Raw genomic sequence first — 15150 nt, forward strand, 5'->3', positions numbered from 1 at the left:
CGGCCAAAAACCAAGATGGTGACGGCCAAAAACCAAGATGGTGACGGCCAAAAACCAAGATGGTGATGGCCAAAAACCAAGATGCCAACGGCCAAAAACCAAGATGTGACGACCAAAAACCAAGATGTGACAGCCAAAAACCAAGATGCCAACGGCCAAAAACCAAGATGGTGATGGCCAAAAACCAAGATGGTGACGGCCAAAAACCAAGATGGTGATGGCCAAAAACCAAGATGGTGACGGCCAAAAACCAAGATGGTGATGGCCAAAAACCAAGATGCCAACGGCCAAAAACCAAGATGGTGACGGCCAAAAACCAAGATGGTGATGGCCAAAAACCAAGATGCCAACGGCCAAAAACCAAGATGGTGACGGCCAAAAACCAAGATGCCGACGGCCAAAAACCAAGATGGTGACGGCCCAAAACCAAGATGTTGATGGCCAAAAACCAAGATGGTGACGGCCAAAAACCAAGATGGCGACGATTATTAGACAATAAGATATTAAACTGAATGTGTTCCATTAAGCCTTTCCTCGCTCTGACTGTGTGTTTCTTCGCTCTCAGTGCCGCTGTCAGCAGTGACGAACATGATGGTTTACGACGAGACCTCGAGCACCATGAAGGTGAGCTGGGACGAGGCCGACGGAGCCACAGGCTACATGCTGCTGTACAAATCCATCAACGCCACCGAGCCTCAGCTGGAGCAGGAGGTAAAGTAACACCGCCCTCAAATGCAACTTGTGAGGTTTCGTTTTCAACATGGGACGTAGTTTGAAGTTTATTAATAGATGAGATGCTTGTAAATTCTGTGCTCCTTTGTACCAAACCAAGGTAACAGAGAGGAGCTGGGAGCTCTGCTTACTGCTAGGTCTCTTTAGCGTTGAGTAAAAAGAAGAAAACATAAACTCTTTCTTACCAGTCCTGTTCTATCCCTCTGTAGGTTCGTGTTGGAGGGGATGTAACTGCCATCCAGCTGGAGAAGCTGATCCCCAACACAGCGTACTCCATCTCACTTTATGCTCTGCATGGAGAGGCTGCCAGCGACCCTCTGGAGGGGACAGGAGTCACCTGTAAGTGACGCTTAACTCATTCTATCCTGTACTTCACATGAGCAAAGGTACATTTTATAACGTAAAATGTAGTTTTTGGTGAGAAACTTGAATAAATCCAGTTGTTTGAAGGAAATGTTTTCATAATAATAAATAATAGAGAGGGAATTATGACCTGAATAACTTCTTAACACTAGCTCTAAGCAGCTGATAATATATAATTACAACTACTAATGCCCAGATTTATTATCAATATCAGGAATCAATAATGGAATCGTATTGATAAAATCGTATTAATTCCCATCTCTAATTCAGGAAATTGTTTGTCTAGTTACAACACAATTAGTGGAATGTTTTGGAGCAATAATTGTCATGTTTTGTTCACTGCATTATGTTTACATCCTGCAGTTATTTTATAAGAGCTGGATCACATCTCCCTCATCCTGCAGAGTTTATATTCTAGATAGAAAACAGATGCACTTAAAACCGAGCTGCTGTCTGTTTTTCAGCTCTTCAGTCAGCATCTTTTAATGTCTTCACTAACATACTGGCTGTGGTGTTGGGATGGTAACTTTATTCTTCAGTAACTATGTTTTTTTAAATGTCTATTCCCTGTCCTTCCTCAGTGCCTGTACCTAGTGCCGGCGCCCTGACTATCACTGATGTCACTCACAGCTTCATGAAGCTCACCTGGGACGCTGCTCCTGGATCCGTCATCAAGTACATGATCACCTACAAGCCAGAGGAGGGAGACCTGAAGGAGGTAAAACTGAACTCCCTCCCTTTCTGTTGAGAATTGGTTCCTAGCTGTCTAATTGCGAGAGGTCCCGGGTTCAGATCCCGGACGAGCCCCCAATTTATGTTGCGCCCCAGTCTAGGGATGTGGAAACGCAACATAAAGACAAGGAGAAACGGTGAATGAAATGCAACAATTAATATTTATTGCTGCACACACACAGTTTACAAGTACACGCTACAAACGCTGATGAAAGGGTTGGTTTGGCGAGAAGGATCGAAGCAAACACCCGACAGCCATCAACCCCATATGAGCTGTGTTATCCCGGAAGCTAAATAGCCCAACTCGCCGTCCTCAGCCAATCCGCAGCGGTGCCGTCATCGAAAGCCAGCCAACGGAAACAGCACCTATCAACATAGATCCTCAGAAAAGCAAGAGCTCTCACTCTCCATTACTTTAGCCACACCATATTACCTGTACACAGTTTACTAACAACATAAATACACATAAATACAGCCGGCGGCTGTAACACCTTGGCATCTCATGCCTCCGTGACTATCGATTCCTCTTTATTGATGCTTTCCGACAGTTACGCATGCACAATGACGCAACGGGAAACGCACGCTGTATCATGTTTCAGTTTGTTTGGGACCGGAGACACGGCGGAGAGAAAAAAGCGCTCAAAAGCATGGCGCTACTGCTACTAAACCTGAAGGGACGCACCCTATTTTTCCCTGATAATGCGACACTGTGAACAACAAATCTGTGTTTAAATCAGCAGTACAGTACTAAGTACACTACCCTCCCTCCCCACAAAAAAGGTTTCTCTCGGAAGCTACGGTGTAATTGGAACACTGTAATTTACCATGTATATAATGTTTTTTCATGTAAAATATATTGAACATTGAATGACATCAGATCTAAAATGTTATTCCTTCATTTAGCGCAGAGATTTCAAAAGTGGCAGATAAAATACTCACCTGCCACAGTGTCAGGAAGTGAAAAAGGTTTAATTTCAAACCCTGCTTGCAGGTAAATCTTTAGATTGTGTAGGTTTGTTTGTTTGGAATCTGTGAATCCTGAGCAGCATCAGTTGATATCAGCGGGGATGAAGAGCTGTGACCTTTTCTATTGGCAGCTATCAGTTGCTACTGGATTTGTTTGAAAATGTTCGTATTGTTTGTTAAGTTCAGGCTTCAGACAGTAAAACTCTCCGAGAGCTTCGTCAGCTTTAGTCGGCGGTGATATCTTCCAAGTGGTGACCGAGTCCGGACTTCCAGCAGCTCGTTCTCTGTTGGCTGATCTTTTATGAGAGAAGCCGTCTGCTGGCAGAGCGGCGCTGGCTCGGGCCTCGGATCATCCCAGCACCGCTCCGGCCTCATAATTTCTCACTTCGGATGTCAGCGGAGGACAAACAGTCCGGGATGAATCGGCAGCCAGAGGTGCCATTGGTGGACACCTGGTTTTCCAGAAAGCTGTGATGGATGACACGCAGCAGCTCAGCTCCTCTTAAGGATTACTGCTGAAGTCTCTGTAGAAGAAGTCCACACGTTGGATTCGTGCCTGCTGAGGTTTTTTTCCTCTGCTGCTGCTGCTTACTTTACTGAGCTCTCCCCTGAAATGGAAAACTCCACTGAGGAGGCATGACTCAGCGTTTTATACTCCAAAGCTTTGCCCTGATATTCTCTGACCTTCCAAATACACAGTTTTATTTATCTCTGGCTGCTCATCTTAGTCAATATATTATACATAAAAATAGTCTTTCAAAAAACCCTCTGAATCATACAATAACTTCAGTAGAGCTGCTGATTTATAACAAATAAAAACGTGTTAATATCCTGCATATACCACGGCCAACTGGTCTTTTTCTTACCATGAATTACAGCGTCTGTATCTCAGAATTCCTACCACTTGCTTTGCCAAGAAAAATCTAGCTAACAAGGAAGCAGTGCAACATTCATTCTTGGCGAAAACGACTTCACCTCAAGGTCCATTTAATGGCTCTTCTGGAGCTTTTGATCACATCACCTCAGCTGGCGTCTCTTCCAGGAAGGAGTACGTCTCAGAAGGCTGGGAGTTTTAAAATCTTAAAGCTCTGCCAAACTCTTGTAAGTTTGACCTGAAACTGTCATAAATTCCTAACACATTGGTGCAACTGCGACAAAATGTAGACGAAAACATGCACATTTGAACGACATCTGATGGCATTTCCCTGATATGTGAACTGATATGTGGCGCTATGGAAACATGATGCATTACAGCGGTCTGCCACGGTGTGTTTCTGATGCAGATAAGAACATTTTCTCTGACTAGAAAAACAAAATTGGAGGATTGTGCAGCCTTAGATCAAAATATTCCATCTTTCACCGGCAGGACGAAGTCAACGGTGACATCACCACGCTGGACCTGCCCGGCCTCCTCTCCCAGACTGAGTACGACGTGGCCGTCACCCCGTTCTACGACGAGGGACCCGGATCCCCGATGCTCCAATCTGCCATCACAGGTCTGAATCTGCTTTTTGTTCCTCTGACACATTCACACCTCAGAGTTGCTCAGTGGGAACACAGTCTACACCGGGCAGCTCCACTGGGCGTTCAGGGCCCCCAGTAGCAACGCAACACTTATGCGTGGTTAAAAAGCAAGTCTATCACCTCACCGGCCTTACGCCTCGTGTGCATACACTTTAGTTTTATGTACGTAAATCTGTATAATGTCACTGTAGTGCTCTCTTTTCTAGGTGACAAGGACGGCATATTTAGCTAACATTGACAGCATGCTAACTGTTTAACACATACTTGCCAACCCTCCCGATTTTCCCGGAAGACTCCCGTTTTTCATCGTCCTCTCCCGGCTTCCTCCCGGGGTCACAATTCTCCAAACAACTTTTTTTTTCATTTTCGTTATCTCAACCGGTTTCTGGCGCTGCACAGCCAGTATAAACCTTACTGTTTCCATCCGGACGACAATACAGCCACACCAAGTGTTGTTTCCCGGTGGAAGAAATGCTCGCGACGCAGCGCCCAAAGTTGGACTTTGCTCGATGCAGTGAAAAGCTGTCATGGCGTAGCGCTTGCCATGAGAAATAACGGGATTCAGAGGTCAGCGGTGGCATCGTCACGTTGTGTCTGAAAGGACCTTCAGTGAGAGACGGAGAGAGAAATGGAGAGAACTAAGAGAAATAAATACTGAAGCAGGGGGCAAAGTTCACACCAGAGGGAGAATTATTCAGTTTTCTTTACTGAGAATTAAAAGTCAAATTAAAAGTAGTCCTATTTAACATAAATACTGTTGTAGTGCACTTATTAACAAAGTCTCTGACAGACCTTCACTGTGGTTTTCTCTTTTTGAGGTCTCAATGTTGGTAAGTATGGTGTAACATGCAGTATAGAGTGCATGCATAGCGGTTTACACGTCTTTTAACAAAATAGTTAAAAACTGCTAAATATGCCATTGAACTTTTTACTTAGAAAAAACATTTATAAATAGAGCTGTAATCAGTTATTAATTCACTCTGGGCTAAGACCACACATACGCTCTCACATGCAAACAAACACCAATCCAAACACATCTGATTGTCCTACAGTGTGCAGTCAGCTACACACATGATGCTGCCTCATCTGTCAGCCCTGCTGGTAATCACCATCTCTGTTTCTGTCTGTGTGAACAGATGTTGTTCCCGCCCCCAAAAACCTGCAGTTCTCTGAAGTGACCCAGACCTCGTTCAGAACCACCTGGGAGCACGGGGCCCCCGACGTGGCCCTCTACCGCATCGGCTGGACTAAGAAGGGGGAGCAGGACCCCAAGTCTGTAAGTTACTCAGCCAGGACGGGACTTGAATCTGGATTTGTTTTTCTCTTTGTTATCGTAAAAGCATCTTCAGCAGCTGGATAAACACTCTGGTAAAGTTCTTCTTCTTTAAATATGTAAATGAGCTGTGGTTGGACAGCACCGTCTGCCTGCAGCGACACTCAACATCTGGTTTGAGTTACCTCCACCTCTGAGCAGGGTTTTCTCTGCTGCAGGTACAACTCCACACTAGTCCAGGTTTAACCCGTCCAACAGTCCAGCCTCTCTAACATGAAGTCAGGATTATGAAACTGTGTATGGTTTAGTTTACATGAAACTGGGGAGCTGTCATTTAAGATTTTGTCTTATTAACTGTAGTAAAGACGACGATCACAACAATGATCCGTTGTGGTTTCACAGATCCCTGAAACTGACATGCCTCACAAAACTCCGTTACTGCGTTCGCCAAGACTTCTGCAGCAACAATAATGCTCTCTTTGTTTCCTTCTTGTTATAGTTTGGCTCTCTAAGTTAGTTTTTGGGCCCACGTTTTGCTCCCCCACCCAGCGAATACTTCTTCAGCACAAACATGTGTGAATGAAATCCATACCAGGTTTATTTATTACCGTCTGAGTTCAGCAAGGAATTTATAATTATTCCACTTTGTTTATGGGCTGATGAAAACGCTGCTTAATGCTTCTCGACTCAGATAAAACAACAGTCCACCAACCGGCCGGTGACGTCACAGTGACGACGTCCACTCCTCTTATACAGTCTCTGCTTCTCAGATGGTTCTCAGATGGTTCTCAGATGGTTCTCAGATGGTTCTGTGGTCCTGAACTACACAATTAAAATATAGTTTATCATATATTACTACCTGGATTACTGGTGGCTCCACATTTATATTGCTATTACTGTAAAAGAACAGACTGTTAACATTCTTCTTCTTCTTCTTCTTCTTTTTCTTTGTCGTCTTTCTCCTTCTTCTTCATTTTCTTCTTCTTCTTCTTCGTCTTCCTCTTCGTCTTCCTCTTCGTCTTTCTTCTTCGTCTTTTTCTTTGTCGTCTTTTTCTTCTTCATCTTTTTTCTTCTTCTTCTTCTTCTTCTTCTTCTTCTTCTTCTTCTTCTTCTTTGTCTTGCATCATCTTCTTCTTCTTCTTCTTCTTCTTCTCCTCCTCGTCCTGTCTCCGTCACCAGGCCATCCTGAATAGCTTCGAGACCTCCCACGTCCTGCCGGACTTGGACCCCGACACGGAGTACTCCGTCACCGTCACGGCCATCTACCCCGACGAGTCGGAGAGCGAGGACCTGATGGGAAAAGAGCGCACATGTAAGCACCCAAAATAACCCCAACCATCACATGTTACATTCACAGATGCATCTGACTTAATAATAATAATAATAATAATAATAATAATAACGATGTTGTTTTCTCGACGTCTCTTTCTAGTGTTAACGGCTCCACCTGGTATGTTGTCACCTGAGAAGGACAGGTTCCTTTTCATTGTAATGTTCATTGTTTAGTGTTGAATGGTAATGTGGACGATAACGGACAGTGTTGACGGAAGCACACTTTTTCTCTCTTAGCTGCATGAATGTGCATTTCATTTGTACGTTCACACCACAAGCAACTCAGTCGTTGGATGTTTGTTGATATTCTGCAACCAAAGAAACGTTGGCCAAGGCTCGCTTTTTATCTTTTCATCGTTATGTTTCTTCAGAGAAGTAAAATAATACCTGACCACGAAGACAGAAAACACTTCTATCTGTTGGTTAAAACTAGAGATGCACCGATTGCAATTTTCTTGGCCGATTCTGAATTTTTTAGAAGTCTAATTTATAATTGATACGGCATGCACAAACATTTTTGTAACTTTTCTTTAATGGAAAATTTGATTGTATGTTCATACATATAACAAAGAAGAAAAAAAATATAATATAATTTAAAAAATAATAAAAATAATCACATGAATAAATTAAAGGGATAATTAAACAGACAGAAGAGAAAATAAATAAGGGAATTAATACAAATAAAGAAGCAAATTAAAACAGATATATCAATTTATGTCACATTTGATCAATTAATTAATGGCTACATTTATTTTGAATATTATTTTTGCTGCATGTTATGACACATTTATTTATTTATTGAGTCATTAATTTATTTATTTATTTTTTATTTTAGTGGGTTCTGTTCTCAATATTTAATATCTATCTAAAACTATGTATTTATTTATCAATTTATTTATACAAAAATATTTATGAATCAGTATCGTTTTACAAGAATGTTTGCGGATTTTTTTCCTCCCAGCTTTGCTTCTCAGTAGACATTGCAGTAGATTGTGGTGTGAACATAGACTCAGAGCTTTAAATGCAAAAAGTGTGTGAAAGTCGACCTGTAACGTGTCGTCCTCCACAGACCGCCTTCCTCGTGAATGATTGTTTTAATTCCACCATCATCACTTTGTTTTTGTTCTCCATCCTTCACCGTTTTGTCATCGTAACATTTTTGTTTTCATCCCACATTGTAACATCATCACGTCATCCTTCATCAGCATCATGACGTCCATGTTGTTGCATGTTGTTGCGTTATTGTACAATGTTTCTGCTGTGTGATTGAGGCTCAGTGAACTTTTAATTCATCTTAATCAACCAGATTTTAGTAACTTGTAACTTTTTAATTGTTATTTATTTGTTGAGCCTATCCAAAGGTACAATACTAACATTTGTTAAAGTGTCTCCTCAAATGTATTTTTAAAGTGATAAAGAATAGTATATTTTTCTGTTTTTATAATAAATGGAAATACTAAAATAAAATACAAGTACCTCAAAATTGTACTTAAGTGCAGTACTTGAGTAAGTGCACTTAGTTACATTCCAACACTGGTTATTTGTTACTATATATCCCAAATGCTGAGGGGACATTTTGGAATTTGCCGGCACAAACAGTTCAATAGTTGTTGAACTGTTGAGATAAACGACACTGAATGAGAATTTACTGACCTCCAGCTACAAACTGCTGCTCCTGTTTAGCTGCTTCCATCCTAAAAATTCACCCTTGCAGCTTTTGTTACCTGCGAGATCACCATCATCATCATCATCATCATCATCATCATCATCATCATCATCATCATCACCCTCACCATCATCATCACCCTCACCATCATCATCACCATCGCTAATCCAACACAGAACTACACTAATGTTTCTGTTTATCTAACTGGATTTATCTCTGTGTGCTTCCAGTGCCCGCTCAGCCTCCTCGAAACTTGAGGGTTTTCAACGCCACCACCTCCTCGCTGGCGGTGAAGTGGGACGCCGCCCCCGGCGCCGTCCAGAATTACAAGATCACTTATAAACCCGCCACTGGAGGCGAGCCTCTCTCAGTAAGTTCACTGCTCTTTTTTTCAGTATTTAAAACAACATGTTAAATTTTTGGATAAAAATACAGTGCTGTCATCGGCATACGATAACACCATAGATTTGTCCCATGTAAACAAATTAGAGAAAAACAGGAAGAGAAAAAACAACACTGGATGTAATTATTTGTTTTTTTTTATCTGCACCAAGTATTCATAATGCACCTTTCAAACGCAAAGGCAGTTAAAAATGCTTTGCAGAGGAATATATATGCATTTAAAATAATATTAAAAGACCACAAGAAACAGGCGAAGTTTAAGAAGATAAATGTAGAAATCAATGTTCTTAGACTGCCCTAACACCTCAAACTTCCTAAAAACACACATAACCACTTGGCTGTTCATATCATCCAGAGAGGAAAGCTGGAGCTGCGCCACTGATGTTGAACAATAGAGTCACTGCAGAGATTTCTAATATGTTTATCTAAGTTTTTACAACCTTTAGCTCCAAAGTCAAATTTGAGGTTTACCAGAAAACAAATCCCTCTCTCCCGTCACCACGCAGCTGTGAACGCATCGTCTGTTTGTGCAGGATTAGAGGAACAATACGACTGAATTCCCTGAATGGGTCCGACAAACTGATGTTTTGTTGGACTTTTTTTGGGGTGTAGCTGCTCTTTGACCGGCGGGAACGTCTCCAACATGCTTTAGAGACAAACCGGTGGATATCTCAACGTGATGGGAAGCTTTAAATCTGTCAGAATCTGTCTGCAATACGAGTCCCAGCGCACATATTATAGAAACAAATCAATTATGAACTGTTTGAAGTCTTCTCTCCCTCACGATACACTTTCAAGATGTCCAAAATAGAAAAAAATACTTAAAACTCTGCAGGGAAAGAAGCTTAAAGTATTATTTGCATTTTTATAGAATAGATGAATTGAAGTAAGGAATGTTGGAGTTATGATTTAAAGATGAATGCAAAAAAAACAGTTGAATAAATCAGGACCGAACACTGTCAAAAGATGGATGTTGATGTCTCTTTTATGGATTTATAACACAGGGTACCAGTGGTGGAAGAAGCACTCCATTACACCTAAAAGTCCTACAATTTAACTTGTGTTCATGTAAAAGTACACAAGTATCGGCAGTAATCTTAAAGTACACTTAAAGCACTTATTGTTAAGATAATGAGAGTAGTTTTTACGTTCTCTTGTGTCTCCGCTCTCGTGTCTCCGGGATCTTCTTGGACAAATTAACCTTTTTTTCCTGCCAAAACTCACAATATTTCACTTCTACATCAGATGTTGGCTGAATATTCTCTAGATAATGTTTAAAAGTGAAAGAAAGTGGAGCGTGTGTTTGCTTTGTAGGTAAAATATTGTTTTAAAAACAGTCAGACTAAGAAAACACGGATGCTCTTTGGAGTTAAAGGCCACAACATGGCTGACACCTTTAAAGAAATATTATCTGGAGAGACCGCCTAAGCACACAAATGTTTTTGGGAGGCGTCTGTGTGGTGTTTTTAAACTTGTTCCCAGTAAATGTTTTGTTCCTCACAATCAGTACTTCTTCAAGTCACAGCTGTATTTGTGTTTTTAAGGAAGAGGACAACTAGTCTATTTGAAAAACAATGAATCAGCTAAAGGCCTTTACGCACCGGCGGCATTTATTTCATAAAAGTAATTCATTCGTCAATATATATTTTTTTTTAAATCATTGTTTTTGTCACGAGTACTTTTACACAGAACGTGAATATTTTGTGGCGAAAAAGCAACATAATATTGTTTGGAACGAAGTCGATCACGTTGTGCTGAACGAGTTGAGTTGCGTCTATATTTATGAAACGACAACATGGAGTCTGAACCAAGACGGCAAACTTTATTACTCCTTTAAACCTCGACAAAGGCGGCGCAGACCAGATCCACTGCTTCTGTTCTTACCTTTCACAATAAAAGCCCTAGACTGATAATATTTGCAGGTGAATATTTCGCATTTTCGTGTTGTTTATTCGTCACGCCCCCGTAAAGGCCTTTACACATGTATATACAGATACATAACACATTAAAACTAGGGCTGTCAATTGATTAAAATATTTAATCGCGATTAATCGCATGATTGTCCATAGTTAATCACACATTTTTAATCTGTTCAAAATGTACCTTAAAGGGAGATTTATCAAGTATTTAATACTCTTAACAACATGGGAGTGGACAAATATGCTGCTTTTAGTCAAATGTATGTATATATTTATTATTGTAAATCAATTAACAACACAAATCAATGACAGATATTGATCCAGAAACCCTCACAGGTACTGCATTTAGCATAAAACAATATGCTCACATCATAACATGGCAAGCTGCAGCCCAACAGGCAACAACAGCTGTCAGTGTGTCAGTGTGCTGACTTGACTATGACTTGACCCAAACTGCATGTGAATAACGCCGCGGTTGGGTTTACATCGGAGTTAGTTGAAAGCCCGGTTCGTCACATACTGTCGATAAAGGGCGCCTCCGTGCGTCGGTCTCCGATGACGAGGGTTACTGACCAAACGGCGGTATCTGATGAGTTGGGAGTAAGAACGTGTTCGCAAAACACATTTTTCCTTAAAAAAATAAATCCCTGGATTGATGGACTGCGATTAGAAATCCTCCTCAAACATCTCCGCTGTGACTCACGATGATGATCATTATCATCAAGTCACAGCGGAGATGTTTGACAACAAAACATTCAATAAATCAGGGAGCTGAAATCGCCAAAACACATTGTATTTACAGTACGAGTTGGATTCAAAATCTGGCCATTCGCCTCCTCAGCAGAACTCCTGCAGCGCTCTGCGGGAGAAATTTCTCGCCGTTCTGAGCTCCTTCGTCACATTTTGACGTTTGGTTTATGACAGCGTTTGTGGACAGTTAGAGGACTCTCGCCGCCAAGCTCGCATTCCTGCGCGGTGACTCGACCGTGATTAGCGTTGGACATGACTTGAAAGGAAAGTGCAGGGTCGTATGAAAAGAATTTTAGCGAGTTACACATTTTTATTGTGTCTGTTGAGATGTTATGACAGCGCTCGCCCAAACAAAAGTGACAGGCTGGAATCATGATGTCATGTCTAATGGATCTCTGATCCCCCCTCGCCACGTCACACGTGTAGACGGAGAGCATCTGGTGGCGTATTGTCGTCTGCAGCCTCGTTGTTTTCGACATCAGTCAAACCAGACGAGATGTTTGTTTGTGCAGGATGAGTTCAGGGTCTCAGGGAAAAATACTGAATGTCCACTCTGTGAACAAATTATATGGAAAACTACGGTTTCTTTTAAGCCTGCTGTAGACGGAGGTGGTCTTCCTGTAACTCACATGATAATAAATAAATCACACCGGACACCCACTGAGATGAAAATATGAAGAACTAGAAGGACACTCGGAGACCGCAGACCTCCGCCAAGTGGAAAACAATGTGTGCATCCGCCCTGTGATTTGGATCCGCTCCAACATTTAATGGTTTCATCCTTGACCCACGTTACACCCTTCCTCCAAGCTTAATGAACATCAGGCTGGTAGTTCTTCTGTAATGTTTCTGACAATCACACAAATTTAATTATTCCTCTGAGCCATAGAGCTCCATCAGAACACATCAATGAGCCTCACTGTGACACACACTGTAGTTTATTCTGACTCAATCCCATAAACACCGTCCTGCTGCCACTAGTTTTAACATAAATAGAATAAATGATGTATAAATTCTTTGATTTGTTGTTAAAAAATAATAATACGTATATAATGACGAGGCATTCTGTGATGAATATAGTGTTGTGAAATGAGCAGCTCAGTTACCTCATGATTAAAAGATCATCCCGTAAACAAAATGTCACATGTTTAAGGAAATTAAAAGTCCTGAAATACTGATGTCAAAGTGACGTCATTTATCTGTAAGCTACCAGACAAACTGTTTACTCCCTCCGTGAACGTGTTTACGGAGTCGTATCCAGTTCATGATATACTGAACGCTTGTTGGCCTACTTCTTGGGTTCCCTTCCAGAAAAATACTTTACTTACTCATTTATAAATAATATAAATAGTTTGCACATCAGTCTCCAGAACATGACACGCTGCGAGTTATTCTGCATGTTCAAGGTTCAGTTTAGTTTTGGGGAGACTGAGCGATGACAGCGGAGATAAGTGATTACAGATTTGGAGAATTCATATATTTCTATTCTTCTTTATTCTTCATCTAATGTTTTCTATTCAAACTGAGTAACCTCTCATCTGAGGACACAGACTATCAGTACCATGTGTGAGTGCTGTGACATCACTCTGTCTATTGGCTGTGACGGTCTTGTTCACTTGTCAGCGGCTCGTCGATCAGCGCTGATAAACGACCGCGTCGCTCTGAAGAGAGAAAAGGTTTCTGTCTCATCCAGTGAATCTCACCGCTGACATGTTTACTGTGAACAGACGCAGGTTGGAGGCAAGAAGACCAGCGTTGTCCTGCAGAAGCTGGAGCCCGACACCCAGTACTCCGTCACCGTGGCCGCCGTCTACCCCAACGGCGTCAGCAGAGACATCAGTGGCGAAGGACAAACCAGTAAGAGTCGGACATCACAAAGAATACAATATACTAGATCCCACTGTGCTGCTAGTAGTAACACCAGTACTTCACTGCAAGTAAAACAGTATCAACATTAGGTGTACTCATGTCTCCATAGTACAAGTACTTTGTCGACTAAAACCAAAACGACCGACTAGTCGACTAATCGACTAAAGAAATCTTAGTCGACTAATCAACTAAAGAAATCTTAAGTGTAGTAAATAAAGTGACTCTCTGCTGATGAAACACCTGTGTCTGTCTGTGCTGCCTCAGAGCCTCTGGGTGGAGTGAGGAACCTGCAGGTGTTGAACCCCACCATGACCACCCTGAACGTACGCTGGGAGCCCGCCGACGGCCGAGTGAAGGAGTACAAAGTCATCTACGTTCCCGCCGCCGGAGGAGCAGAGAGCATGGTAGGACTGGTAGGACTACATCCTGTCGGCTGGCACAAACTATTCACCTGTTTGTGTCTGAACACGTCCGGAGCTTTTAAACCTTTAAAGTCGACTCATAAATGTGCTTGACCATAAATGTTGTGTGCATGTTGATAGCAGCTGATTTAATGTGCTCATCCTGCCCAGTACAACCAGTCTGTTTCTGTTGGAGCATAATTAGACTGGAGAGTTTAACTGCACTGCTCTAAGGCATACTGAACGCTGCTGATTGTGACCACTAACTCTCAGTAGTTGTTTCTAGTTGCATGCTTGTTTCTCTGTCTTCTGTCAGCAGCTAATCTGTGTCATGTGTTGTTGATCTCAGGAAACCGTGTCTGCAGGAACGACCAACACCCTCCTGAGAAGCCTGCAGCCCGACACCCTCTACACCGTCTCTCTGGTGCCGGTTTACGCCAGCGGAGAGGGAAAGATGATGTCTGAGAACGGAAAGACGAGTAAGACTCAACACTCACCTGCACTAAAGTTGTGAACCAGTTTCATTTTTACAGGATAAATCCCTTCACAACCTGACAACAAATGATGGGGTTGTCCATACAAATAAACACAAAATAGTACATTTACTGTGACGTACGGAAATTTAGTTTAAGTATCTTAGTATTTCGTAAAAAACTACTCAAGTAGTGAGTAACTTAAATTTTTTTCAGATATTTTGCAGACATTTTTCTGCCATTTTCGGAAATTTTTCAGGCATTTTTCAGACATATATCGGCCTTTTTTTGGAAATTTTTTGGGCCATATTTCGGACATACTCTGGCATTTTTTCTGCCTTTTTCTGACATATTCCGGTCTTTTTTTATATCTTTTTTTGGACATATTTCAGCTTGTTTTCTGACTTTTTTCCCAAACGTTTTTCATCTTTTGTTCAGACATATTTGGATATATTTCGGACATATTTTGACCCTTTTTTAGAAGTTAGCATGCAGCTTTAGCTCTGCTCTGTCTAGCTCTGCTTTTCCTGTCAATGTGTGAAACCCAAAGTGTTTCCATCCTTTACTGGATGTGTAGTGTTTACCACGCTGGATGTAACATGTGAGGGTGCAGGTCGTATCCACGCTGACCCTCCAACGTTTTATACTTTCTCGTTTCGGCTCGCTGCGGTTTGTTTTGGTTGATGGATACGGAACGTCACGTTACTCAGACTACAACAATAAAAGCGGTAACTTCCTTCTACCTCCA

General features: G+C 41.7%; 1 protein-coding gene across 5 annotated transcripts in view; it reads left to right on the plus strand.

Moving 5' to 3' along the window:
- col12a1b (collagen, type XII, alpha 1b) overlaps positions 1-15150 on the plus strand; it is a 143457-nt gene that overhangs the window by 56059 nt on the left and 72248 nt on the right. For 4 of the 5 annotated variants that reach the window (XM_074616517.1, XM_074616512.1, XM_074616518.1 and 1 more), the window contains exons 24-34: positions 566-711; positions 942-1071; positions 1677-1813; positions 4160-4289; positions 5454-5593; positions 6770-6902; positions 7023-7040; positions 8819-8958; positions 13387-13516; positions 13793-13932; positions 14279-14408. In XM_074616517.1, the coding sequence (XP_074472618.1) occupies positions 566-711; positions 942-1071; positions 1677-1813; positions 4160-4289; positions 5454-5593; positions 6770-6902; positions 7023-7040; positions 8819-8958; positions 13387-13516; positions 13793-13932; positions 14279-14408 (1374 nt within the window). The remainder of the gene's footprint in view (positions 1-565; positions 712-941; positions 1072-1676; positions 1814-4159; positions 4290-5453; positions 5594-6769; positions 6903-7022; positions 7041-8818; positions 8959-13386; positions 13517-13792; positions 13933-14278; positions 14409-15150) is intronic. The other variant, XM_074616516.1, reaches the window with a different exon arrangement.

The sequence above is a fragment of the Sebastes fasciatus genome, chromosome 18, assembly GCF_043250625.1.
Source record: "Sebastes fasciatus isolate fSebFas1 chromosome 18, fSebFas1.pri, whole genome shotgun sequence".
Lineage (NCBI taxonomy): Eukaryota > Metazoa > Chordata > Actinopteri > Perciformes > Sebastidae > Sebastes > Sebastes fasciatus.